Genomic DNA, 26293 nt, shown 5'->3' with positions numbered 1-26293 from the left:
GCTACCATTTGACTGAAATGAAATAACTTGATAAACAAATTATGCAGTCGATTCAGGTCTACTGATCTACAAAGAAATGTAACTAAGTGATGTGTTATAAAAATGCAGCCTTGTTTATCAGGCCGATATATGCCAATCTGCAACCGTTGTTAGAGCATCCTTTGACGTCAGTTCTCTTTTTCGTCACTTACCCTCGTCACTTTTCTATTTTTTTTCTAAATCTTGAGATCAAACAACTCTTTTCTAACCAATCATGTCACTAATATCGGCCTTTCGGCCGCGCTCTACAAGAATTTCCTCCATTCGAGACGCAAGCCGTGCTCGACGACGTAGGCGGCCAAGCAGACATGAACAATCGGAGTTTGACTCTGAGGGCCATCTTCAAGATCCAGATGCTCACTCTATTATCACACCCTCAAAACATACGCCAAGACCTCTACGAATTTTACGAGGCTCAGTGGCTGCTGGTGGTCCGCTTCGTCCATTTCGTTTAGTCAAACAGGACATCGCCAATCTCCGTCGACGGTATTTGTCTGACTGGACAATTTTCAATCAACTGGTGTTTGCCAGCGCTGTGTATGTTTTCTTTACAAATCTTCTACCAGGAATCACTTTCGCGAGTGATCTATATGTCCTCACTGGTAAGAGCTGGGGAACTATTGAAGTTGTCTTGAGCACAGGGTTGTGCGGGACTATCTTTTCACTGTATGTCAATTTGACCGACTCAACGCCACGAGCGACTCATAACTTCATGCAGATTTTCAATTCAACCCCTCACAATCCTTGGCGTGACCGGTCCTTTCTCGGTCTTGGCTGAGAACATCTACTCATTATGCGAGGAGGTCTTTAAAGTGCGTGATACATCATCATATACTGTTCTGACCTCCACGTTCATTTTTCTAATTATGGCCACCAGATTCCTTTCCTTCCATTCATGGCATGGTCTTTGATTCATTCCGGCTGGATGCACTATGTCCTAGCGATCATCAATGCCCATGACTGGACAATGCGCTATGTGACGACCTTTGCTACGGAAATCTTTTCCCTGCTGAACAGTATCATCTACTTCCACAAAGCTATTCAAGAGCTCGAAAGAGCACACGGCAGTTTATCATTCGCGGCGTTTCTCTACGCCGTCATTGGCGCAGTGGGAACAACGCTTCTTGCTATCTTCCTATCCACGGCAGAGAGTTGGAAACCCCTTTTTCATCGCTACATTAGACTGGGTCTGACTGAATACGCCGCTGCAATCTCAATTATTGTGTTCATCGGCTTGCCTTATGTGGGCGAGTTGGCTGACCTCGATAAAATGACATTACCGGTCAGCACATCATTTCGACCAACATCCCCAGAGCGGGAGATTTTTTTCGTAGAGTTTTGGAAACTACCAGTCTCATGGATCTTTGCTTCAATGATCCCCGGTCTAATCATTACGGTATTATTCTTCTTCGATCATGAAGTCAGCTCAATCATATGCACTATCGATCGATATGGCACGCGGAAACCAGGCGGATTTGCTTGGGATATCATTTTACTTGGCACCACTACAGCTCTTTGTGGTATTCTGGGAATACCGCCTTCTAATGGCCTTCTCCCGCAAGCTCCTTTGCATTCTGAATCCCTTATGCACGAGGAAACAGAACAGACAAGTGTCATCGTTGATGGAGAAGAGAAGATTGAAACAAGGCAGGTTAAGCGTGTTTACGAGCAGCGCTGGTCGACATTTCTTCATTCGGGAGCTATTTTGCTCTTCCTGAGCCCCCCGTTTATGAAAGTCCTCGGCTTGACGCCGACCAGTGTGCTGGCTGGACTGTTCCTTTTCATGGGAGAGCAGAGCTTATCGGTGAAGTATGAAGGCATTCAATGAAGATGAAAATAACAATGAACGCTGACTTTTGTTTAGCCCTATTCTATATCGCACTTTCTATCTCCTTACTCCGCCATCTGAGCTACCACCACTCCCACAGTCCTTGCACAACGTGACGAAGCCAGGCCCAGCGAATAGCCAAGAGACGCCGTCTAGCAGCCCATCTTATCTCCCAATCCATCTTTATACGATCTTACAAATCTGCCTTACAGTCGTGATATTTATCCTGACACTAACAAGAGGCGCACCTGCATTCCCAGTGCTGATAATCGCCCTCGTACCCTTCCGTCTTTTGATCATGAAACGCTGGTGGCCGCGTGAAGTTCTTCGATTCGTGGATGCCTGGGCTTGTCGTGAGGGGACACCAGAAGACGAAGAGGACGAAATGTTGAACAAAAGTCGTGCAACAGATGAAGGTTCCGACGGCGATCACTCAATCGGCGAAGGTGTTTGTCGCAGCCACTCTGAGTCTGGTAAGGCATCGCCACTCGCAGAGTCATCTACCATGTCGTCGCAACGAAATGACAATAATTTGGATCTGGCAGACCAGAGGGCACGGAGCATGAATAATGACGAAACGAATCACGAATGGATCGAGCTTGGTAACCATGCGTTTCCAGACGAGGAGCTAGGGCAAAGGAAATAAGTTAGGCTTGTTTCATCAGTGATGCAGAATAATCATAATACCTTGAAAGGGAAACCATATCTTTTCTTTCTACCCCGGTCCTATTAGAGTATCATACGTCCTTCGCCTTAGCCAGATGAGCATGAACAATAGGTGACCAAGGGAAGTGACCAAGAGGCACAGTGAAGAAGCCATTACTCGTATCCGCAATACCAGCAAAGGCATTCCACCACGCAGCAAACGCAGCAAAGATACCACACAATCCACCAGTTTTCTGAACTGCGACAAGGATCTCGCCATGGGAGCTGCATTGAATGTGCGCAATGCCAAGTAAAAGGTAGTTCATGTCCAGGAAGAAAAATAGGAGGAACATCGCAAGACTGGACCTCAATGTGCAGAGCAGCATCAGGGTTGTGAAGATGAACCAAGCCTACGGAAATGATTCTCAGCACTGCTTTGGAGTTATCAACGAATGCATACGTACCAGCATGAACAATCCCATTAACGTCTCATCCTGACAAGTCCCGCCCGCATCCTTTCCAGAACCAGCAGGCTCAAAGTCCGAGATCAGGGCAAACGTAATCCAATAAGCGCCATAGGAACAGAAAGATGTTGCACCGAAAGTATTGCCAACAGCCATTTCCCTGGAACTGTTACTCAAAATCCAACTCGACAATGGAGTGGCAGCAATATAAAATATCAAGGAACATACCACATGCCAGCCAAAACTTGGGCTATACCCCCGTAATTCAACGCCAACGAAACACTGATACCTGAAGCCTGAATGCCCCCCACATTGAGATTAATGCAATTTGAAAGAAACGACGTAAGCGCAAAAGCACAAAGGCCTAACGGAGCTGGATTGGCGAATTTGCGGACGTCGATAACCGGAGCGGGTTGGAGATACGTGCTTGTATTCGTATCGTGTTTGCAATGGGTGTTGCGAGTTTCGGGCGTGCTTGACTTTAACAGGGAGTAGTCATGGCTGACTTGTGAGATTACTGGCGAGCCCATTGGATATTGTGTGCATGGTTCGATATGGTGGGTTGGCGTTTGCGTTGAAGAGGTGGGTTGCTGGACCTCTTTGACGTTGATTATATGCTCCATTAATGGTGACGATAGGCTGTATATCCAGTGTGGGGTATTTGATGCGATATGTATAGTGTGAGATAATGACCAGGAGTGAAAATGGGGAGCCTCGAGGGCAAGAAGTATGAAGAAAATAATAATCTAAGAATGCTTGTGCTTAGGATCGGGGTATAGCACGGGGTTTGCAAGGTAAATATCACTTTTTCCACAACCACTAGCCCACCAGTCTAACCAAATCCCGAATATAATTACTTTTCCACTACCGAACCACGCGAAGAGCACTATTTCCTCCGTGCCACTCAGACCTCAGACCTCGCTAGGTCCGGGAAAGTGCGCGGAATCCCGCGGGTTTCATCATGTGAGAGTGTTATGGCTGGGTGCCGAGCCAGTCAGTGCAAGGATTTTCCGACTATGATTCATGTTTGAGAGTGTAATGCGGAGAAATCCGTTAGACTGGGTTGGAAGGGAGGTTAGGGCACGGGTAGCGCCGCGTGTATTGAGAAGTTTATCCTGAGACGTTGTCAGAGCTGGCTAGAACTTGGATTAGTTTGATCATGGGACGTTAGGTTTATTTTTGGAATCGCCGAGCTTCATTTCACTCTTTGCTTTATATTTTTTGAATGTCATTTAGGTTCTGTTCATTCTATCACTGTGAGTGGGGTTCAATGCCTACACAGGCCAGGTAGAGGTAGAGGTAGTATACTCCCCATAAACAATCCTTTTTCTTCAACATATCCCACCCCCAATTTCCCGGTCCCTCACCTTGGAGGTATCCACTAAGATCCGCATCTTGTATAGTTCTAAATTGATGTCGTTTCAAGCAAAATCCGAGGCCTATCCTCTCTGTACGCACTTACTTCGATTCTGACATAAAAGAAACAGCATGAGGTTCTAAAATATATACTATTCCATCTGTGAAATCAGAACATAACAAAAGTATTGAACATTGTTTTCAACGGAAGGCGGCGGCTTCCGTAAAACGTAATATCTGTGACTAACAGTCTTCCTATTCGGGGCAACCTCGGGAGGCTTGGCCAGTTAGGGCATTTGCAGGCTATGAACTATGGACTATGACCTCGATATGCCTCTCCTTTCCTGCATGTCATCTGCTCTCTATCTTGAAGGCTTAGCATTAAATCTAGTCCAAAAAATGAAAATAAAGAATAAACTCTTGACTAGAGTCACAGCGGGATCAAAAAGACAATTAAAAGCGAGCACGTTGCTTTCTAGATGATTGCGACTAATCGAAAGATGCTTGGGTATCCTGGTTTGTAAATGCACCGTATTGCGCCATGTTACATAAAAAGCCAAACTCCACCGGCCCGCACAACTCCTATGCATCCCAACGCTACTCACTTGGAAAGCAACAGGGAAAACCAGGGAAGATCAGCGGACCGAGCTTTCCAAACCCTGTGGGAGGTGTCCACCAGGGAAAAAAAAAACTGAAGATCGCAGATGCGAGTCTAGGCCCGCCAACCCTGCACGAAGTCATGTAGGCGATCAATGACAACGCCGAAGATAGCGTTCACGCTGTCGGCAATGAGTTGTTCAAAGTGACGGATCGCCTCTTCCTCGGTCATCTCGAGGTGGAAACGTTCCTTGACTTTCAGGACGGCCTTGTCGGGCTCAACTCGGATATCGGGGATGTTGGCATCGACCATCAAACTGAACAAGTTAAGGATGAGGTTGGCGGATTTACGAAGAGTAGTGTAAGCGGTGTAGCAGTACTGTTTGAACTGCAGGTAGTGAGGCGAGGATGTACCACCCATGCCTTCGACCATTTCTTTGCACAGTTTCATCATAGGCGCGAAAGGCTTGGGGTCACGACCGAGAATGAAACCAAAGTCGGCGTGGAAGAAATGGCCGTCCGGAGCAAGGAGCAAATTTTCCAGATGACGGTCGCCAACGCCAAGCAGATACGTTATGACACAGTATCCGGCACATGATTTTATATATGTGTCCATCGTCTCTTTGCGAACACCAAGGGGCTCATTTTCATCTGGGTTGTTGATCTTCAAGTAGGCGAGAATAGATTTGTACTTGGAGGATGCCGCAGAGAGAGAAATCGAGGGAATGAATTGCACCGCACCGGCTGTCGGGTTGGTGGCAAGAATGCGGTAAGGTGTCAGCTTCAGATCGAGGTTTTCTTTCTGCAGAAGACGGTCCATCAAAATAATAATCTGGATGACCAATTGATCTTGGCGAAGGTCATCACCAACTTTGAAGAGCATGGGATAACGAAGACCATCCGAAGTTTTGAACGTCATGAGCAAAGGGGAAAGCGTGGACTTGAAGACGTTGGATTCCTCAGGGTAGCACCCAACAACCGAAACCTCGGGATTCAAAGGTAACGGCAGTGGAGGATCGATAGTTATCAAATCATTTTCAGGATCACGGATGTACTTTTTCAACATGTCGATCTTGACAGGTCTGTTTTCTCGTGAGAGCCGGACATCTTTGGCGACCTTTGAAAGGACAGTCACCATTTCCGCTTGACGCAGTAGTGTCTTTTTGTGCTCAGGGTGAACTCGCTCTAGCTCAGCCATGAAGTAGTATGCAACCCGTACAAACAGCTGTCGTTGAGCGGGAAGAATATTTGAGCCGGCATCATCAATCTCCACTGTGAGATACCAGAACAAATAGTTACCAAGTTTGAAGTTATTTGCCGCTCGCGAAATTAAGAAATTGGCAAGTGAGAAGTCGTGGGCAGCATCATCAGCTTTATATTCGGGAGATTCCTCATACTTCAAAGCCTGGACCAGCTGAAGCAGATAAAGAAGTAGCTCTTCATCATCGGCTTTTCGAAGCGTTTCAACAGCATATGATCGAACGTCCGGATGATCAAAGGTAGGCCCAAGAATCTCCAGAGCATCATCAACATCGATTTCGGTCCACTTCGGAAGAATTTCGATGGCTTGGCGCGATTCCCCAACATCCCTCCAGTTGACCGACTTGACAAATTTGGTTAAGGCCTTCTTCTCACGCGTCAAATGGTACCGGAATCTCCACACAAGATCCTTTTCCTCGGCAGTAAGCTCCTGCGTCGGCTCATAAGAGATTATCATGCTGAGATCATCCCTAATCTTAGGATTCGGCTTCAGGTCTCGATCCAAGATGCCCGTACGATGACTACGGATAAGACGACGATGTTTGTCCTCGCAGGGATTGGCGACTTGACCACATTCCGGATCATAGATTCGAATAACACTGTAGGGGTCAGCACGTTGAATGCCTGGTCCGAAGTGGACCTCCGGGACCGGCTTGAGAGCTGAATTAGGATGGGAAGGCCCGTTCTGAGGATAAGTTGAGATTGGCGGAGGCGGGTACTCATGATCAGCCCAAACGATCGGATGATCAAATCGTGGGAACTCAACGTAAACATCGAAATGTTCATCATCTGGATTTTCCTCGTCAGAATCATCGTCTATGTGGTGTTTTTTCAAGTCCTTGTTCGTAAGAGCATCTAGTTCAAGAGCTCTGTTTCGAGCTGCATTCTCCGCATTGAGCTTCAGCTTCTCCAGCTCACGGAAAAGCAGTTGATCCATCCAGTCAACACGTGGGATTTCACCCATTTCATGTTTCTTGATCAGGACTTCAACTCGTTCTAGTTCTTTTTCTTCGGCTGACGGCTCGGACGGGTCGCGAGCTCGCATTGTTCGGCGTTTAGGCACTGGAACGGACGGGGTAGATGTAAAGGCATCGCCGTCTGCTTCCCGTCGAAGATACATCTTGCACTTTTGTTTTCCCATTTTCAGCTTTCCGTCTTTATCAAACAATGAGATCGTGGTACCACCAAATGGAACATGGCGTATACCATTGGTGGCTAATGGCGATAGATCCCATAGCGTTATCGCAAGCTGAGAGTTACGTTGGGCATCCTTAATGGACATGGGCATCTTTAACCATTCATTCCATACTCGCTGGGCTTTGAAGGACTTGTATTTGGTCTGCATTGGCACACCCATAGGCTTTGAGTCGGACCATAACTGAACGGTTGCGTACAAGTCGGAGGCAGGGTCTTGATTGGAAGCGATAAACTGCAGTTCGGGGTTCTCGTCGAGGACTGAATCCAGGATCTTTTTCTGTTTTCCCTCCAACGAAACACTGCCAACTAGTTAACACAAGATCCAATCAACCAGCAGGGAATAGCATACATTTTGACATGAATAGGAATATCCACATCCGTGGATATGGCAAAGGTGAAGGCCTCCATCTTGCATGGAGACAGTAAGTGGGTGCGTCATGGCAGATAAGATCCGCGGGGAGACCAGCGGTCACGTGCTGACACGCGACGCGCCTCGCCCAAGTCAATGGATTTCGCGCCTTATCATTCCTGAGTGTAGAAAGGCTTTGAACCATCTGTGAGAATCTCAGGGTTTTCATTGCTATCTCAAAATCACTCTTATCGCCGCTCTCTCTCATTTTTCTTTGACTTCTGATTTGGTACCACTAAGTGTCGATCGAGTATGGCTCCGTTCGCCTTACACCGGGACGCAACAACTTCCCACTCGCATAATTCAACTTCATCACCTACATCAAGCTCAGACAAAGAAAATCGGCGACACAATTCAGATAAGCGGGCATATCCCGTGATGGTGCCCTCGCGTCTGAACAAACGACCTCGACTCGCAGACCGCGATTCCAATTCTCAGTCGCAAGCACCCCCGCCATCTCAACGCAACGGGGATACCAGATACTATGATCCAGATCAAGATGCCGATGAAAGACGACGTGTGCGAAGGGAGCTGAGAGATCTCAACAGAGAACTAAATGGTAGGTTTTGTCTGATCTCTCATTCAAACAAAGGGATTCTGACTCGGTATGATAGACTCACGAGGCGAGTTCATGCAATCCGGGAATGACGGTATCTACAAAACGGTTGAAAAGGCCAATGAGATTTTTGTCCAAGTGAAGCAGACGTCCGACGCTACGATCGATTCACGCCTCTTAGTCAACGCCGCAGATTTGTCACACAAGAAAACAGCCCAGCTTGCCCTTGGCGACGCCTCTGCTGGAATCGATGTCGATGAGTTTGTCTCAAAGTGTATATCATTTATGCACCACGGACCTACCAACACGAGTGATGCACCGCGCGGAACACAAGGACGCCGAGGACGACCTCGTCAAAGCCAGCGAGACCCATATGGGAGCGATGAAGACGAGGGCGATGCAATGAACTGGGAGTATTTGGGCCAGGCAGCCTGCTTCCCACATAATGCCAGGCCAGTCGTGGCAGGATGGCTGCTGGGCCCGCTTTCGGTGCAGAAGCGTGCGCGTCAGATGACCCAACGTACAGCACGAGAAGCGATCGATCCAGAAAACGCAGTTAAGCCGGTAGAGCTGCAACAAGGGGACCTCGGTCAACAGGACAGCGTCAATTTGACAACAACATGTTCTCACATCAACAAGCTGCTATCGGAAACTCAGCGAAAACGGGAACGGAAGGCCGAGCAGATGCTCGAGAACGCAGAAGATCCTACCCCGGAGCAGGTCCAAGAGGTTTTCGATGAGTGCGGTATCGCCGACGACGGTGGAATTCCGTTATTTGCTTTCTGCATCAATCCACACTCCTTTGGACAAAGTGTTGAGAACTTGTTTTACGTGAGCTTCCTCGTTCGTGATGGGACTGTTGGAGTTTCAACAGATAGTCGTCAATTGCCAACACTTCGTAAGCGATCTCTCAATCAGAGCCATGTGATAAGAAACTAATTTGGAATCGATAGACCACTCAAACCCTTATGCGCCGAGTGAAGCGCAAAGACAAGGCATCCAAAAACACCAGGCCGTTTTTAGTTTGGATTACGAGACCTGGGAACAACTCATCACGGTTTTTAATATCAAAGAGCCAATCATCCCTCACCGTGAAGAAATTGAGGAAGAAACCGGCATGAGCTGGGTCTAGGCTGGAAGAACGATCTCACGAGCTCGGATGTGTTTGTTAATACTGATACCCCTTTTTTTCACGTTCTATAGACAGTTGTGTCGGTTGAGTGAACATAAGACCTAAATAATGAAATAATGCACCTATCCTTAACCCAGCATTAGTAATATATGAAACAGAAGCTCCCTTTTGCTGAACAATTCGCCCTGGCGGGATCCAAAGTGGAGCCTTGGCAAATAAGCTGCCACAACGTCATCACCAGGTCTGGCCACAGCTACTTTTTTGTATATCTTAGCTTGTTCTCCTCACACCCTCTTGATCAACATTCCACCGCGAGATATCCTCTCTACTCTCCTCTACTATAAAACGACACCACTGAGCCAACGCCAAGGAGCCAAGCCCCCGGATAAAAAGCAAAACCCACGCGCATACAGTTCATCATGCCGCAGCTCTTCCCAGCCAATCCAGCAGCGACCATGGTGATCCGCCATGTGACGCCAGATATAGTCACCATGAGCCTGCCATTCGCGCGATTCGGCCGTCTGCAATTCGGCGGACGAGGCACACTAGGTAAGTCCCTTGCAGAACGCCCACCACATACCATAGCACACCCAAAGCCAGGAACTACAGTAGACACGAAAAAAAGTGGATCATGTCAAAGCACCTCGCCTCAAAGCATATGCCCAGTGGAGCAACTCTTAATCAAAGATCAGCAGCTAACACCCTCCTTACCTCACAGTCAAGCTCTCCACCGGTTCCCTCGCAGTCTTCTCACCAGTCAGCCTCACTCCGGAAGTCCGCGAGACAGTAGAATCCCTCGGTGGCAATGTGCGCTACATCGCCGCCCCAGACCTGGAGCACCACTTGCACCTGACCCCCTGGAAACAAGCATACCCGCAAGCCGAGATCCTAGCACCAGAAGGCCTCTTCGAGAAGCGCAAATCCAACCCAGAGTACGCAGATACCCCATTCGACCATATCTTCAAGAAAGAAGATAAGCTGCCGCGGTCGATCTCGAAGGAATTTGATGCAGACTTTGAGACAGAGTATGTGTACGGCCATGGCTCGCGCGAGCTCGTCTTCCTGCATAAACCGTCGCGCACGGTCATCGAGGCTGACATGCTGTTTAACTTGCCTGCCACCGAACAATACTCCAAGAGCCCGGAGGGTTCAAAGTTGAATTTCTTGACAAAGCTGTTGTTGCCGTTGATGTCGACTAAGCCGCCTGCTACTTGGCATCGCCGGTTTGCGTGGTATATTCTGTCTTCGCAAGACCGGCCTGCTTTTAATGACTCTGTTCGGCGCATTGAGGCGTGGGATTTTGATCGCTTGATTCCGTGTCATGGTGATACTATTGAGACCGGTGCTAAGGGTGTCTGGCGCGACGTTATGGCATGGCATTTGCCTGATCAGAAGGATGTCTAGGTGTCTTTGTTCATGATAGTTTTCGTTGCAACGTCGATGTTTGTCTGACTTGGGTGTTGGGAATATCATTATGCGTGGGCGGTCTGTACTAATTTCTATTTTAATTTTTGAGGTTTGCCGTCAACCCGAAGGACTTCGCAGGCAGCATCAATCTGATATTTTTGTCTCTTGGCTTCTTAGGGTGTGGATCCATTTGCTTACTATTGATTGTAATAAACTTTGGAGCTATATGCAATATTTGAGTCGTACAGTAAAATTGGTATTTCGAATCGTGTCTGCAGTACTGTACAGTATGTCTGCCTAGAGCTTCAGCTATGGATACCACATGCCGATCATCAACAAAAGCACGGCGAACCGGCATAACAATATCAACTCATTCCAAGTAATGTTCCAAGCAAGATTTTGCGATAGCGGGTGATAAGTTAACCACAGAACACCGTATTGTAGGGGGATCATATTAGAGATAGCCCCACGTCATAGGGCTGAGAAAAAACAGTCATATGACTTAATATAACCAAATGTCATGTCGTCAGAGCTGCAAGGTCTTGAAACCGGAAAACTTACAGTACCAGTTAGCACAGTACTTTCTGAACCAATCTGTACCTGTCAAGGCTCCAGGCTATAAACATTTCGAAGTGGAGTCCAACCAAAACCCAGGACCAAATCAGAGCTATCACGAATAGCCCAAGGATCGGCGGTCGTTGGTGGTTTGATTTGGACAGCTCATCCCGTCCTGGATAGGCAGAAAAAGCCACTGACAGAATGCCACACCCTTGTTCATCTCCCATCTCGTATGCCAGCTCACATTTGGACCTCCGTCATGCGGGTAGACTGGGCCTGGGGAAGACAGGGATGCCCGACAGCGTACAGCGTGCTGAGAGAGTCCGGAGCCCAGTGTGTAGTCTAAGCCATACAGATAGGCCCACTCCTTGCGGATCGTTCGACTGCCCCCATGCACTTCTTGCAGAGCCCAGTATTCTCAGCCACAGTCCGCAGCGGTCAAACCACAGGGAAATTGGTTGGGCACGTTTCGATGTCTATTCCACCCAATAACCTCACATTGAGCTCTTCTCGACCTGGTATGGATCTGACATCACAGGCTTGGATCGGCTTCACACTATGGGTCGTGCCTGAAGCTTTACCGTTTTTTAGGTTCTTTTTTTTTTAGTTTTTATTTACTTTATTGGACCTGTTTTCGTGAGCTTTTTTTCTTGCAATCTTAGGCCCTTGCTTTAAAAGACGCTGTCTCGCTCCCTCTTTTTCCGACTTTGCTTGTCTGTGCGACATCTTCGTGAACACGTTATATAGCGGCTCCTGTCCTCCCCCGTACTTCCCTGCCCACGCTACCTTTGTCAGAGCTTGACATATTACAACCCTTGATTTGATCTACTGATCTTGACATCTACCCTCCACGTCACCTTTGACAGCTATTCGATATGCCTGTCATTTCGCGTCTCGTTTCTATCGTCCTCCGCGTCGCGGAAATTGCTTTTGCAGCAGTACATACCCCCCAACCCTTCCCACAACCATTATTGAAACATCGAAACTAACAGTCTTCAGGTGGTCGCTGGCCTAATCGGCCACTACCTCGCTGGCGTCGATAACTCCAGCAATAACGTTGACTGGTGGCCCCAGTCGCGATGGATCTACACTGAAGTCATCGCTGGCTTATCCATACTGCTAGGCCTGATATGGCTGATCCCGTTCTCGTCTGGATTCTTCTCGTGGCCTTGTATGTGCTCCAACCCCTAATGTCCTGAGAATCAATGCTAACAAAAAGCCAGTGGACATCCTCATCTCATTCGCCTGGTTTGCTGCTTTCGGTATCCTCGTCGATGCCCTCCATCATCTGCCTTGCGGCAGTATCTGGTCTTGGCACTTTAGGGGTGAGCAGATGTGTGGTCGGTGGAAGGCCGCCGAGGCGTTCAGCTTCCTGTCGGCTATCATTTGGTTGGTTTCTGGTCTTGTGGTATGTTCTACGACTCTTCGCTACCGTTTCTCTGAAGGAATAAATGCTTACTCTCGATTCAGGGTATCTGGTTCACCTTCCGTGTTCGCCCTTCCACCACTGATGGAACGTAAGTGTTTCCATCCACATCTTGCGGTCACATAGGTCCCTCAACTAACATCTGACATAGTCACCGCCGCCGCCGTTGGGGTCGCTCTGCCGTGTAAATGACCTCACATGGGATATCTGCTCACAATCATCTTGCAAGAAATACTTTCGTTGCTTGGATGTGCTAGCTACCATTGAGCATCACGCTCATGCCATCTTTGCCTTGCTTTCTTTTCTTTTCTTGTCGAGTTCTTTTTCATCATGTGAAAGACAACGAATTACGACTTACGTTGATACCCGGGGTGGACTGATAATTTTGGTGCTTTGCGTATGTCATTTTTGAATTTTGCTTCAATGACTCTCTTTGAATCTAGGATAATACACAATTTTCTCGAGAGTGGCTTTCTTGTGTTGGTAGTTTTTGATTCGAATGGATACTGATACCGGTGAGCATTTATTCGATCATTATATTGTGGTTTGTTGAGAGTTGGGTTTGCAGGGGTTCCAGGATTTGGTAAAGTCTATTGATGGTCAATACGAGATTTTACGAGGTGAGAGGAAGTACGGACTTCGTGTTTGATTATACGAAATCTGTGCGAAATGGGTTCGGGACTTACTATATAGGCCTAACTTGTCCTGTGCGGATAGGACCTTGAATTTAGGCCATGCTTATTTTGGGGGTGGTTCGTATTACAGTCACTTCACATGTTACCTTGGAGAAAGATTTTCTTCCCTGCCACGGCCACGCTTGCAAATACGAAATTACTAAGGTACACGTTACTGAGAATTATGGCCGCTGGCTATACAGTAGATTAAGACATAAATGAGCTATAATAGCCACTACGATGATAAATCAACTAAGAATCGAATTAGGACTGACTCGAGGACGACATTTCTAGCATATTAAGGAGTTCATCACACAATGATGAACTACTAGACTTAAATAACTCGATTATTCTTTCCAGAAGATCTCCATTTGTATACACTTCGTTATCATAATTTCCCTTCAGACACTGTAACTTTTAACATTATTCAGTAAGCAGAACAAGAGGTCCTTACAGATATATGGAATTAAACAGGCTGGAGAGATAACGTAGAAGAATGAGACTAGAAGGCAAACTATCTGAGTTCCTGGCTATATGGCCACCGGATCTCAAACAGTGGTACATTCGGTCGACATCCTAGTACCTCTACTTACCGTGGGTTGAACAAGAACTCAGGGCCATGATCTAACAAAAATAAAGGCAGAGGGCAAGGTAAAATAGGGTTACAGATTGATTCTGGTTCATGTGCATTTTAGACTGATCTGTATAGATCAGTAGTTCAATCGCGACCACGCGGCAAATTGAAAGGAAATGAAGACTATTACTAGATGATAACGATCAATTTGTTCGTTTCTATTAGGAGAACATCACGTAGTTCCTCCTATTTGTTCTCACTTATCCTTATATATTGATGATACTTATAATGTGAATAAGTGCGCTTCTGGCTGCTTCCAAGGTGTCTTTTCAGATAACGATTATCAGGGCTCAATCATACAGGGATTTGTTACCCTAGCGATTGTACCTCCAAGGCTGAAGATATCTCTTCTTCAACTCACGCATTAAAACATTTCATATAGAATCAAGTCAATTTGAGCCCCAATAAAGTCTTTGATACCTTAAGTTTAGGTCACTAGAGCATGCACAGCATTCCATCCACGTTGATCAACGGGCGGATGACTAAAAGCCAAGAAATGGACCCAGGACCGAACGAGATAGGAGAATTCCCTGTTCGACATATCAGATGTGCAGACAATCCAAATAGACCCAAAAATGCAGTTACAACCGGACTCCAATCAGCCCGGGGTAGGCGCGGCAAGCACACCTGCGCCTGCGCCTGCACCTGCAACTCCCCCAGAGTATCCCTTACAGGAGCTCGAGCCCTTCAAAGATGAGGATGATGACCACGACCATGACCATGACGCCCGCGACAGTGAGGACCTCAGCCTTGATTTAGAATTGGGCGACATCCCCCTGCTGCCGTCTAGCATGGAGTATGCGACCGAAAAAGGCGTGTACGAGCCGCCGTTTTCTGGTACGCCGTCAGGGTTTTGTGCCTGGCTCCGCGGGCCGCAGCCTCCGCACGTGTATCACATCAACCCTTGGTTCTCGCGCTTACAGGCTGCGCCGGGGCATCTGATAGATCGCTTTTTTCCTAGACGGAGTTCGAAGATTGTGCTCCTTTTTGGTGGGCTTGTTTTTTGGATTGTGGTTTTCTTTCTCTCGCTCAAGGCTTCTATTGCTGGTCAAGATGTTTTGGGGTATGGGCAGCCTGTGAAGTTGGGGTGTCACCATCGACTTTGGTATGTCTCTTTGTTTTTTTTTTCTTGCTGTTTTCTCTCTCTTGCTTTCGTGGATTTGTTGAAATGGACTTGTGGCTAACATTGACTCAGGAATAATGCGACAAATTGTGGAATGAATGGTGATCTTTGTCGTCCTTTTGAAGATCAATCTTTTGCTTTCCGCTGTCCGTCGGGCTGTGCACAGGCTATTCTGTTGGAGCCTTATGTTGTCGGTGCGGAAGAGTATAACTACCGTCCGCTAGTCATTGGTGGCAAACCGTTCAAGTTAGATGGGCACAACAGTGGCATCTACCGTGGTGACTCGTCGATTTGCGCGTCCGCTCTGCATGCTGGCATCATCAGTGATGCTACGGGTGGATGTGGTATCGTCCACCGCACGGGCGAGCAACAGAACTTCCGGTCGGTGGTTCAAAATGGTATTGAGAGTATCAATTTTCTTTCAAGCTTTCCAATGTCGTTCCGCCTCACCAAGGAGGCGAACTCAACGGACTCGGGTGATACAAAGCTGATTAAGTGCTGGGATGTTCGCTGGCCGTTGTTTGCCTTCACGTTAGTCTGGACGACCCTCTTATCATTGGTTGTGACCTCCGCCCCGGCATTCTACAGTGCCATCTATTTCATCGTCTGGTTTGAAGTGGCTATGGCATCAGATCCACCCTCAAACGGGAGCTTCTACGACCTGATCTCAATCGGCCTCGGCCGGTTCTTACCAGGCGCATTTGTAGGCTTTGTGCTATACCACTTCTGTGTTCGACACACTCTACGCAATCTAGAAGCACACTGGGACAAGACCGTCCTCTGGCTGGGTGGCTGTTGGGTCGGCGCCTTGAACACCGACACCTTCGACAGAATCCCTATCTCCCGCCTAACGCCCCACGATATCCAGCAACAGCCCGGTGCCCTGACAGCCCTGATCATCATCGTTGGATCGCTTGTCGCGATCGCCTTTGGTCAGGCGCATTGTTTCCGTCGCGAAGGCCGCTTCTTCCCAACGCTAAGCATCTACGGCGTCCTCGTCGCAGTCATTCTCATCCTCGTTGCAGTCCCACACATGAACCTACGCATCCATCATTATATCCTCTCCCTCGTTTTCCTGCCTGGCACAACCCTCCAAACTCGTCCTAGTCTCTTATACCAGGGTATCCTCGTCGGCCTGTTCATCAACGGTATCGCCCGCTGGGGCTTCGATTCCATCCTCCAAACCCCCGGCGCGCTCCTCGACGGCGGCAAACTGGGAACAGTTCCGCCGAAAGTCTACCCCCCATCCATTGTTGACCAAAACAGTCTGATCTTCGCATTCCCAAATATTAAACCGGACGCCGACGGGTTAAGTGTATTGGTGAATGACGTCGAGCGTTTCCAGGTCTTCCAGTCTAAAGATGGCAAGCCCATGCCTGACTTTTCTTGGACTCGTTCCGTTCCGAATGAGTTGGAGTATTTCCGTTTTGGTTATGTCCATACAAATGCCTTGGGAGGTCTTTGGTATGAGGACTTTTCACCACCGGCTGTTTGGAGCACCGATGGTGTCTTTTCTTTCCCTGACGCCGAGATTCCTGATGAGTCTTCGGAGGAATAGACGTTTTTCTGGCGGCCAGCACATAGACCTTTTATTAGCGATACTTTTACCAGTCATTATAAGCATATCATTTTGGACTCTCCACCGAGCAATCGTAGCACCGTCAAACTTGCGACTCAAAATCCCCCATTTGCAAGCAAATCAGGGAAAACAGGAGAAACCTTCGTCATTAACACCGCAGAAGGATCTCCGCACCCCCGAGACGAGGCAACCCCGCAGAGACCCCGAAACGCGCAGCTTCCTCGACTTGAACAAACACACAAGAGAAACGAGAATGGGAACAGAATCCGCATCCGCGAAACGAGCTCGCACGCGCAAGTCGCGTGGCCGTGGGTTACGCACTACGAATGGATGGTAGGTTATCGTCAGGGCCCATTCCGATCCCCGCTGCACCCGTGCCATGTCTGGGGTATACTCGTGCTAATGCTGACACTGATGCTGATGTGATGCAGTTTCACATGCCGCAAGCGCCACATCAAATGCGATGAGGTGAGGCCTGTTTGTGGAGCTTGTGGGAAAAATGGTCGGTCTTGTCATTTTGCTCATGAGACTCGGGATGGGAATGGGGTTGAGAGTATCGTCACAACGCCGGTTTCAACTTTCAGGAGGAATTTCCTGGATACTGTGATTGATGGGTCTATTTCGCCGTCTGTGTCTAGAGCTCAGAGTGTGCAGAGCCCGGTGAGACGGTCTAGTCCAGTGCGTGGTGGTGGTTGTACGTCTGCGGTTGAGACTGGGTCTGGGGAGGTCCTGCTTCAAGGTGGAACACCTCACGCTTTGTCGACTGAGACGGTGCATGCTCAGACTCATCCTCAGCAGGCATCATTGTCTTCCCAAGTACCACCTACCCAGGCACCAACTGCCTATGCACGACATGACCACTTTGCGAGTGTGGACTTGACTGCTCACCAAAGTCCCATTGCACTCTATCCAAATGACCTTTCTCCCTCGGATGCCTCATATATCTTACAATCAGTGACTGGGTCATTCTCCTCTCCCGGGCCAACTGTGAATGCAGCAGCGAGCTGGTGGTTTGATCTATTGACAAATGATGCTGCCAGGGACCATCCGCAAGTACCTGCTATACCAAGTGGGTTTACAAATGACGGTCTGCCATTTGAGTGTCCGCAAATTGGCGATCAAGAAAACATCTCTTCTTTACAACGAGCTACACAAGTCCTTGATCTTCCTTACGCTAATGGGACAGTGAGCCAGAGCTCTATCGTTTCACCTGCGCAGTCCAGCCCTGCTGGCGAAGACGAGCACATATGGCAGTCTCGTGAGCCGATTGAACTTTTACCCCGGGAGCATTTTCTGTTTGAGCATTTTGTACAACATGTTAGTCAATGGGTAAGTAAAGATCTTTGGCGAGTCCCATTTTCCAGATTAATTCTAGTACCAGATCGATCTCTTTGACCCTACCAGCCAATTCTCTACACTCGTTGCACATTTGGCAGTAAGTTGGCCGTGATTTCTCAGGTTACATAGACTGAGGATTACTAGATACGCAATGCTGGACTATTGAACGCTATCCTTGCTCTAGCCTGTCGCCATCTATCCCTTAATCCCCGCTTGGATAACGAAGATCTCCCGAACAAAGAAGCAGCTCTACAATTCTACTACCAAACCCTTCATTATGTGCAAAAAGCAATGCAGAAGTCTAGTTATATGACAAGTTGGGAACTCCTCTCAACAACTCTCATCATCTCAGCCTACGAAATGCTGGACAACTCCTCCAACGACTGGGAACGGCATCTAGAAGGTGTATTTCTCATCCAAAGATCTCAGGTAATCCACGGTGAGTCAGGCGGACTACAAGCTGCCGTTTGGTGGGCTTGGCTATGTCAAGATGTTTGGGCAGCCTTTCGAGAAAAACGGAAGACTTTGACATTCTGGACTCCCCACAAGCCCCTCTCGGCATTATCACCACATGAACTGGCTGCACGTGCGGTGTATATCACTGCTAAAGTCATCAATTACTGTGCCGAAGAGGGTGCGCCTGTTGAGGGATATATCCAGCGCCGGCTGGATAAAGCCAAGTATCTTAGAGCTATGCTTGATGACTGGCGAAGTCATTTGACCATTGAGTTTTCACCTTTGCCCGTTAGCTCTCGTGAGAAAACGGGGTGTTTTCATCCTGTCTGGATTCGTCCGCCTGCCTTTGGTGTGTATTGGCGTTGGGGCTGCTTGGCTCACGGTTGACTATTGAAGCTAATTCTCGCTACAGCTGTTGCTATGCAGTTTTATGCCGCAGCGCGTATTCTCTTGATTGCTCACGAGCCAAGTCTTGGAGGACTCACACAGTACTTGGAACGGCAAATTGTCGTTCAACGTTCCGTGGAGAGCATTTGTGGTATTGCTATGACTTTGAAAGACAACGCCTCTAGTCTCATGTCATCACAAGCTTTATTCATTGGTATGCTTCACTCAGTACAGTGAGGAACTTTTAATACTAATCCACTAGTAGCGGGAATATTTACCCAAGAACCTCGTTCCCGAGATGCTATATTAGAATCATTAGAATCGTGCAGGAAAAGGACCGGCTGGCCGGTCCGCTCCTTGGGAGATGACTTGCAACAAATCTGGGGTCTGCACGAACCTACCAGGTCTTTGAATTAACTTAACAATGAGACTCGGTTCATTTATTCGTACTATCGAAGGAGCTCCATCATTTATCTCGAATGCGCTATTCATGCCTTCCCAGCAGACCCACAAATCTCCATCCATCTTACAGTCAAATCTGCCACCTTCTGAATCCCCTCCTCAATCAACTGAGTATGCGGCATCTTACCTACATTAGCACGAAGATGGTCATAGTAGTCATCCAAGACAAGCTTGTTGACATTGATTTTGGTAACACCAGCTGCAACACAGTACCTCATCGTCTCCGACGAGAAACCATTGGTACCATGAAGCACGAGATGAACGCGTCCACCAACCTGCCGACGAATATGCTCGAATCTATCAATAATTAGCATCAGCACAGCCCCCAATAAAGGCAATTCCCAGATCTGACCTCTCAAAATCCAACTGCGGCCCAGCAGGCCCATACTCCCCATGAACATTCCCAAAAGCAGGCGCAAGCGCATCAACCCCCGTTGAAACAAACTCATCCACCTCCTCAGCAGTAGTCATACAAGCCTTCAACCCCTCGGTATCCATAACCCCATCCTCGCCGCCCTCGATCCGCCCCGGCTCAGCCTCGGTAGCAATATGCCGGGAATTGCAATACTCTACAAGCGTGCGCGTCTTGGCGAGATTCTCCTCCTTCTCGTAGTGTGACATGTCAACCATGATACTGTCAAAGGGGAGTTCATCCGCGGCGCGCTTGATGATTTCTTCGGATTGCGCGTGGTCGAGGTGGATGCTTATCGGTACGCTGGCGTGCTTGGCTGCTTCGGCTGCTGTGCGTACTAGCAGGCCGTCTGTTGCTGTTAATGCCCATGGGAAGAATTGGATTATCAGTGGTGACTTGGCGGTTTCGGCGGCTCGTACCAGGCCTAGGATTTGTTCGATGTTGTACGCTATTGCTGCTATCACGCCGTATTTGCCTGCTTCTGCGGCACGGAGGATCGCATTGTGGCGGTTTTCTTGTTGCCAGGTCATTTTCAGATTGAATGATTTGAGAGGTATGTGAGGGGCTTGGGAGTAGTTGTGAGTGCGGTCTCTTTACACATTTTATACATCGTCAACTTCGGGCGTGAAGTGGGGATTTGGAGATGTCCTCGAGACGAGTTCTCCCCCTCTTTCCTTTTAACCGCTTCTCTTCCGACATCGTGTCTTCCCCCCACGCATCATGTCTGAAACTACTGCTTTCCAAGCCCACAACGCCAAATTCCACTCCCTCCTAGGCCTAGCCCCAACTATCCACCTCCTCCACCAAAATGATGCATACCCCTTTGCCCACGAAGCAGGCGTCTACATCCCCTCCACCAAAAACCTCTTCATAACCAGCAACCGATACACAGACCATGAAAACAATCCAAAGATCCAAATTACCCGCATCGACCTCTCCACAACCCCAGTAACAGTGGAAGAACTCGACCCCCAAATCCCAATGGGAAACGGCGGCGTCAATTACACCTCCACCGAGCTCCTAATCTGCAGCCAAGGAACCCTAAACAAGCCAAGTGGACTCTACACAATGTCCACCGCAGCGCCATTCACGTCCAAACTGCTCGTAGGCGACTTTCTAGGCCGCCCATTCAACTCCGTCAACGACGTCGTCGTGCATTCGGACGGGTCGATTTGGTTCACAGATCCCATTTACGGATTTGAGCAGGGGTATAGGCCGAAGCCCGAGCTGCCGTGTCAGGTTTATCGCTATGACCCAGCTGATGGTGGCATTCGCGCTGTTGCGGATGGGTTTGGGAGGCCGAATGGGATTTGTTTCTCGCCTGATGAGTCCACGGTGTATGTTACTGATACGGATCGGCATCATGGGGATGGGACGGATGACCCGGCTCGGGTTTCTTCGATGTAAGTGCTTACCTGTTTCTCTTGTTACTTGGGGTTTAGGGTTAGGGTTAGGCTTGAAGTGTGCTGATTTGCTGTAATAGTTATGCGTTCGATTTGTCGGTTTATCATGGACAGCCGTTCCTGACTAATCGGCGGTTGTTTGCTATGGCTGATAATGGGATTCCTGATGGGATTAAGTGTGATCTGGAGGGAAATGTTTATAGTGGTTGTGGGGATGGCATTCATGTTTGGTCGCCTGGCGGTGTTCTTCTGGGGCGGATTCGCATTGATGGTGGGTGTGCGAACTTTTGTTTTGGAAGGGACGGTGAGATCTTCGCGCTTAATGAGCATCGACTGTGGAGGGTGCAGTTGGGAAGTCATGTTAAAGGGGCTTTGCTTAGGATTTAGACATGGATTGTAGATTGCAGAGATGGACATTTCTCGTGGTCAACTTTACACTAACATACGTACATCACATTTGGAGTTTTTATACAGACTTACAGAGGTTCATCAGATGAGAAGCCGAGGCACTATTCATTTCTTGCTGAACCCTCCTGTGCCATATTCGCATGGACAAACCACTTGGGCTCAATCCACATCACTCAGAACTACTGATCAAGGCTGAGAAATCAACACTTTGCTATGCAATAGACATAATATTTGCCCAAATACTTGATATTGCGCACAATAAAGTCTATGTTCATCTCGAGAACCCAAAATCACTGCAAGTTACTAAACATACCACCATCAGCCAACAGCCCAGAAGCATTAACGTAACGACTCATTGGCTCACAAGCCAAGAACACTGCAGGACCAGCCATATCCTCTGGACATCCAATACGACCAAGCGGAATCCGGGCTTCCAGTGCAGCCTTTTTAGTCGGATTCTTCATATCATGATCAGCAAGCGTGGTATTAATGGTACCAGGCATCAGCGCATTGCACCGAATTTGATCCTTTCCCAGCGAGATAGCCATCGATTGCATCATAGACAAGATAGCCGCTTTGGTGGGCGTGTAATGCGTCTGCAAGCCACCGCCTACTAAAGCACTGACTGAGGAAATTCCGATGATCGAGCCGCCGTGGCCCTGTTTTACCATCTGGCGCGCGGCGGCTTGACAGGAGTAGAAACATCCTTTGACGTTCACGTCGATGCTGTGATCTAGGAGGGCGGGCTCAATTCTGGTGGTATTGTTAGCATGTTTTTTTGCTTTGGCATTGCTTCTTTGCTGTTGACAACTTACTTCAAGAATTCGGCTTGTTTGAAGACTCCTGCGTTTGCAACGAATATGTCGAGCTTTCCCCATTGACTGACAGTTTCGGTAATGAGCTTGGTGCTTGTCTCTGGAACTGTGACATCCCCAGCGAGCTCGAGCACTTTGCCTGCGTTTGTTCCATGTTCCTTTTCAATGGCCTTGACTTCTTCGAGAAGGCTGTGAGTGTGGGATTTGTCGAGTCCTAGGTGATTCACTGCGACGTTGCAGCCTTGACGGACAAATTCTAGAACAATTGCTCGGCCAATGCCAGTTGTACCACCGGTGATGGCGGCGGTCTTGCCTTTAAGAAGGTTCCAGGCGGGAAGAGCCATGGTGAACAAGCAGTGATATTTGAGAGAATGGGTACAATAGATGTTCGACGCAATTTCAGAAATCCGTCAATTGTTTAGGTCGCAAAGTTTAGGTGCAGAACTACGCACCTGGCGGAGATTCCCTCGTTTTGGCCCTCGTCTCGAGGGTTCGGGCTTCCCCCGCCTTGTTCGACTCGAGGGCTTTGATGATGTAGATTGATTGAGATGTCTGATGAGAACTATAAGTAGTTCTAGTCCTCTCTATTTATCGAGTTTGTTTAGAAATAATACCCCATTCCAGTATTCCGACACCTTCATCATGACTTCAGACTCGACTTCTACTCCAGTTGTTCCACAGACCCAGCTCACCCTTGGCTCCAAGGTCATCGCAAGTTAGTACCAGTATATAGTTCCCCACGCGGACCAAGGACTAACTTCACAAAACAGTCACAGGAGCAAACCGCGGCATCGGTCTCGGCGTCGCCGAATGCTGCCTCGTCAATGGAGCCGAAAAGGTATACTCGATCGACATCGGCGAAACAGGCGATGAGTTCGCCGCCCTCTCAAAACGCTTCCCAGGTCAGCTATTCGCCGTGACCGCCAATGTCACACAAGAGGAAACAATCACAGCAGCCGTCGATAAGATCATCGCCGAAGCCGGTGCACTGCACGGAATGGTCGTCAACGCCGGCCGAACCCACCACAAGGCAGCCCTTGATTTCACTAAAGAAGAGATCGAGAATCTGTTCAATGTGAACTTATTCGGTGCATTCTATACCGCTCGTGCTGCCGCCCGTGCTTTCATCAAATTGGGTATCAAGGGCTCGGTTGTTTTCACTGGTTCTATGGCTTCTTACCGTCCGAATAAGGTAAATACTTACATATAACCCTGCTGCTACTACTGGTTGCTTGTGTTGAGATTCTTCATTTCCCTGGAACTAATTGTCTGTTCTTCTAGCGCGTCCCCTCAACACCATACGGCGCCTCCAAAGCCGGAATCCGTAATATGACGCACACTCTCGCAATGGAGTGGGCTCAGTACGGTATCCGTGTTAATAGTGTCTCTCCCGGTCTGGTCAATACTGCTATGACTTACTGGGTACCCCAGCAGCCAGACTGGGAGCAGCAGCTCAAGTACTATGGGGGGTTCCCTCGTCTTGCGGAAGTGCAGGAGCTCGGTGGTGCGTATGTTTATCTGCTTAGTGAAGCTGCTAGTTATACGACTTCTATTGACATCCCCGTGAATGGTGTTATTGGTAGTAAGTTTGCCCTTGGTATATTTCTTTTTTGGGAGTTGCTAACGATTTCAGTCTGTTGAAAAATTTATGATGTGGATGGAACTGAGAAATGTTATTTTATAAATTTTGGAATTGAAATAGTTTACAGATATTCGTATGAAGTGCTGACCCGGTAATGCATGAGTAGTGCGTATCAGGGTGACAGGACGATACCCCGGACCATCAAGTGATGACAAATTGCCTTCAACGCCAACTAAGTTAGTCAGTTAACTAGTTGACCCTGGGCATTCAAAGTTTTCATTGACTCTGTAGATTTGATCTTTCATCTAAGCCTTTCTTTCCGCATCGCTCACCAAGAAAGGATTCCAATGCTTGTGTTTTTAGAGTGCTTGTCTCCCTTCCCTTGTTATGTACCCCTTGTGATCTAGTTTTCATCCCTCCAAGATGCCGGTGACTGGATTTGACCCTCAGCTCTCAGCCCAGCTTCACAACCAGATTCTTGAACGTGCTTGGATTGGGGCCGGACGAGATGCCGCTTCGCTTCCATCCAAGACCTGGTGGGAAGACTCGTCCCCAGTTCCGTTCGATCTCGCATCTCGTCTGAGCCCGAACTTGATCAAGTTCCTGCGGTCGGCAAGAGCTATTATGTTCGATACCTCTTCAGATTTCCATCTTTTCTATTATCTAATGGCGCTCCATGGGAAACATGAAATTCTGCAAGACACTCCTCTTCGGGAGTGGGGCGATCGCTTCGTGTGGTTATATCCCTCGACACGAACGAAGAGTGATGAAGAAATCGGTATAGTGTAAGATGTCTATTTGAGGATACTAGAGCCTGGTATATAAGGCTTATAGGTCGAATAGATTTGATCAAGAAACCGAGCTAGCTTCCTTCGTTCCAGACTGGGAAGATATGTACTGGTCTGATCGGGAACGGTGGCCATGGCGGCCGTTACAACATATCCTACAGACCTATCTAGACATCATAGATGAAGGCAAAATTACAACATATTCCGACCGCGGAAAGGGATGGATAGACGATAGTGTGTTCGGGGTATTTCCTTGGGAGATACACCAATATACCTCAATGGATGTTAGGAGGGCTATCAGTGCCTTTACCTATATTCTTGATACTATACAGGCTCGAATTCCTTCAGGCTCGATCCATGATCATAGCATCGAGCTCTCTCACGAGATAGCTCTTCCCTACTCAGAAACTGTGATGAAAGCTTCATCCATTAAAGTGGACTCCTTTGCCGGACGCTTTCTCTCGGCCCTTCCTACTCGCCAACTCAATTTTCGCTATATTGCTCCCGGTATCCGACTCCAAGATCCAGACGAATTCGGAAATCAGCCCTTTACGGAACCTTCCAGTCTTAATCTACCGACAGAATTCTTTCCTATCCTTCTATTTCGAGCAGAGCAGGAAAATAAGTCGCCCTGGAGTCGGCCCTGGTATCCTGACGGAAATGCCGCTGATATCCCCGCTGGTTTATATATCGAACCTACCAAAGAATATTCTAACTGGTCATGTAGCAACCAGAGTCGACTCCTACTACCGTTCGAGATTGGCAGCAACGGGTTTGCTCGAAGTAGCAATGGTGTTCCATTCCTCAAAAATGCCAGGGGTCCGGGCAGCTATCCTGATGAACTATATCAGTCGGATTCATTCAGCGGCTATAGTGGTTATTTACCTTGGGATTCACGTAGCTCATATCTACACAAAGTGTTGGAGAATTGGGCTGAACGGGTGGAAACGGGTGATTGGCTCGTTGGTCAAGACGGTGTTGTAGGTAGTATTGAGAAGTTCAAAGAGGCCGATACTGAAGGACATTGGAAAGAATATGTTATTCGTTGGTGAGAGTTTTAGTTGTATCTATGTTCAATTCGTGAAGAAGTCAACAACCTTGTTGAAATGATATAATAGACGGTCGAAGTAGTTCTTTGTCTAATAATGTGCAAAGGCCAAGCATAAAAGATGGAACTAACTCAAACTATTCCGAGACGCGTATGCATCCTATAAACTTGACAGTAAGCGAAAATGACATTTGGGATTTTTGCAAACAAGGTCTATGTGATGTGTGAAATATGACGGGGTGAATGTGATATCAAATGTTTTGTATTCTAAATAAAATAGACCAAGCTACAACTCGTTGCACTATGAATG

General features: G+C 48.0%; 13 protein-coding genes across 13 annotated transcripts; 9 read left to right on the top strand and 4 right to left on the bottom strand.

Moving 5' to 3' along the window:
- Positions 1-253: 253 nt before the first annotated feature.
- N7511_000664 (uncharacterized protein) lies at positions 254-2513 on the top strand (the record flags this gene model as incomplete). The annotated part of the gene is made up of 4 exons (XM_057123089.1): positions 254-705; positions 758-851; positions 917-1848; positions 1904-2513. 4 exons carry the CDS (start codon positions 254-256, stop codon positions 2511-2513), a joined length of 2088 nt encoding a protein of 695 aa, XP_056988822.1.
- A 91-nt stretch (positions 2514-2604) lies between these two features.
- N7511_000663 (acetate uptake transporter family protein) lies at positions 2605-3506 on the bottom strand (the record flags this gene model as incomplete). The annotated part of the gene is made up of 3 exons (XM_057123088.1): positions 2605-2922; positions 2977-3136; positions 3205-3506. 3 exons carry the CDS (start codon positions 3504-3506, stop codon positions 2605-2607), a joined length of 780 nt encoding a protein of 259 aa, XP_056988821.1.
- A 1538-nt stretch (positions 3507-5044) lies between these two features.
- N7511_000662 (phosphatidylinositol 3-kinase VPS34) lies at positions 5045-7794 on the bottom strand (the record flags this gene model as incomplete). Its single annotated transcript, XM_057123087.1, has 2 exons — positions 5045-7685; positions 7736-7794. 2 exons carry the CDS (start codon positions 7792-7794, stop codon positions 5045-5047), a joined length of 2700 nt encoding a protein of 899 aa, XP_056988820.1.
- Positions 7795-8047: 253 nt separating this feature from the next.
- N7511_000661 (non-structural maintenance of chromosomes element 4 family protein) lies at positions 8048-9483 on the top strand (the record flags this gene model as incomplete). The annotated part of the gene is made up of 3 exons (XM_057123086.1): positions 8048-8354; positions 8410-9249; positions 9305-9483. The coding sequence occupies 3 exons, from the start codon at positions 8048-8050 to the stop codon at positions 9481-9483; spliced, it is 1326 nt and encodes a 441-aa protein (XP_056988819.1).
- Positions 9484-9902: 419 nt separating this feature from the next.
- N7511_000660 (uncharacterized protein) lies at positions 9903-10887 on the top strand (the record flags this gene model as incomplete). Its single annotated transcript, XM_057123085.1, has 2 exons — positions 9903-10032; positions 10202-10887. 2 exons carry the CDS (start codon positions 9903-9905, stop codon positions 10885-10887), a joined length of 816 nt encoding a protein of 271 aa, XP_056988818.1.
- Positions 10888-12323: 1436 nt separating this feature from the next.
- Positions 12324-13062, top strand: N7511_000659 (MARVEL domain-containing protein; the record flags this gene model as incomplete). The annotated part of the gene is made up of 5 exons (XM_057123084.1): positions 12324-12386; positions 12448-12619; positions 12672-12856; positions 12919-12965; positions 13026-13062. 5 exons carry the CDS (start codon positions 12324-12326, stop codon positions 13060-13062), a joined length of 504 nt encoding a protein of 167 aa, XP_056988817.1.
- A 1695-nt stretch (positions 13063-14757) lies between these two features.
- N7511_000658 (LCCL domain-containing protein) lies at positions 14758-16863 on the top strand (the record flags this gene model as incomplete). Its single annotated transcript, XM_057123083.1, has 2 exons — positions 14758-15287; positions 15378-16863. The coding sequence occupies 2 exons, from the start codon at positions 14758-14760 to the stop codon at positions 16861-16863; spliced, it is 2016 nt and encodes a 671-aa protein (XP_056988816.1).
- Positions 16864-17137: 274 nt separating this feature from the next.
- Positions 17138-19482, top strand: N7511_000657 (Zn(II)2Cys6 transcription factor; the record flags this gene model as incomplete). The annotated part of the gene is made up of 6 exons (XM_057123082.1): positions 17138-17217; positions 17316-18213; positions 18266-18319; positions 18367-19027; positions 19091-19279; positions 19331-19482. The coding sequence occupies 6 exons, from the start codon at positions 17138-17140 to the stop codon at positions 19480-19482; spliced, it is 2034 nt and encodes a 677-aa protein (XP_056988815.1).
- A 71-nt stretch (positions 19483-19553) lies between these two features.
- On the bottom strand, positions 19554-20469 carry N7511_000656 (class II fructose-bisphosphate aldolase; the record flags this gene model as incomplete). Its single annotated transcript, XM_057123081.1, has 2 exons — positions 19554-19824; positions 19880-20469. 2 exons carry the CDS (start codon positions 20467-20469, stop codon positions 19554-19556), a joined length of 861 nt encoding a protein of 286 aa, XP_056988814.1.
- Positions 20470-20659: 190 nt separating this feature from the next.
- N7511_000655 (SMP-30/gluconolactonase/LRE family protein) lies at positions 20660-21729 on the top strand (the record flags this gene model as incomplete). Its single annotated transcript, XM_057123080.1, has 2 exons — positions 20660-21342; positions 21423-21729. The coding sequence occupies 2 exons, from the start codon at positions 20660-20662 to the stop codon at positions 21727-21729; spliced, it is 990 nt and encodes a 329-aa protein (XP_056988813.1).
- A 311-nt stretch (positions 21730-22040) lies between these two features.
- Positions 22041-22909, bottom strand: N7511_000654 (SDR family NAD(P)-dependent oxidoreductase; the record flags this gene model as incomplete). Its single annotated transcript, XM_057123079.1, has 2 exons — positions 22041-22503; positions 22566-22909. 2 exons carry the CDS (start codon positions 22907-22909, stop codon positions 22041-22043), a joined length of 807 nt encoding a protein of 268 aa, XP_056988812.1.
- Positions 22910-23207: 298 nt separating this feature from the next.
- On the top strand, positions 23208-24206 carry N7511_000653 (uncharacterized protein; the record flags this gene model as incomplete). Its single annotated transcript, XM_057123078.1, has 4 exons — positions 23208-23280; positions 23336-23757; positions 23847-24147; positions 24199-24206. The coding sequence occupies 4 exons, from the start codon at positions 23208-23210 to the stop codon at positions 24204-24206; spliced, it is 804 nt and encodes a 267-aa protein (XP_056988811.1).
- A 364-nt stretch (positions 24207-24570) lies between these two features.
- Positions 24571-25987, top strand: N7511_000652 (uncharacterized protein; the record flags this gene model as incomplete). The annotated part of the gene is made up of 3 exons (XM_057123077.1): positions 24571-24932; positions 24991-25180; positions 25268-25987. The coding sequence occupies 3 exons, from the start codon at positions 24571-24573 to the stop codon at positions 25985-25987; spliced, it is 1272 nt and encodes a 423-aa protein (XP_056988810.1).
- Positions 25988-26293: the final 306 nt, after the last annotated feature.

Source organism: Penicillium nucicola (assembly GCF_028828085.1).
Source record: "Penicillium nucicola strain IBT 29836 chromosome Unknown utg000001l, whole genome shotgun sequence".
Lineage (NCBI taxonomy): Eukaryota > Fungi > Ascomycota > Eurotiomycetes > Eurotiales > Aspergillaceae > Penicillium > Penicillium nucicola.
Note: the sequence above shows the minus strand (reverse complement) of the source record. Positions and strands in the feature narration are given on the sequence as shown.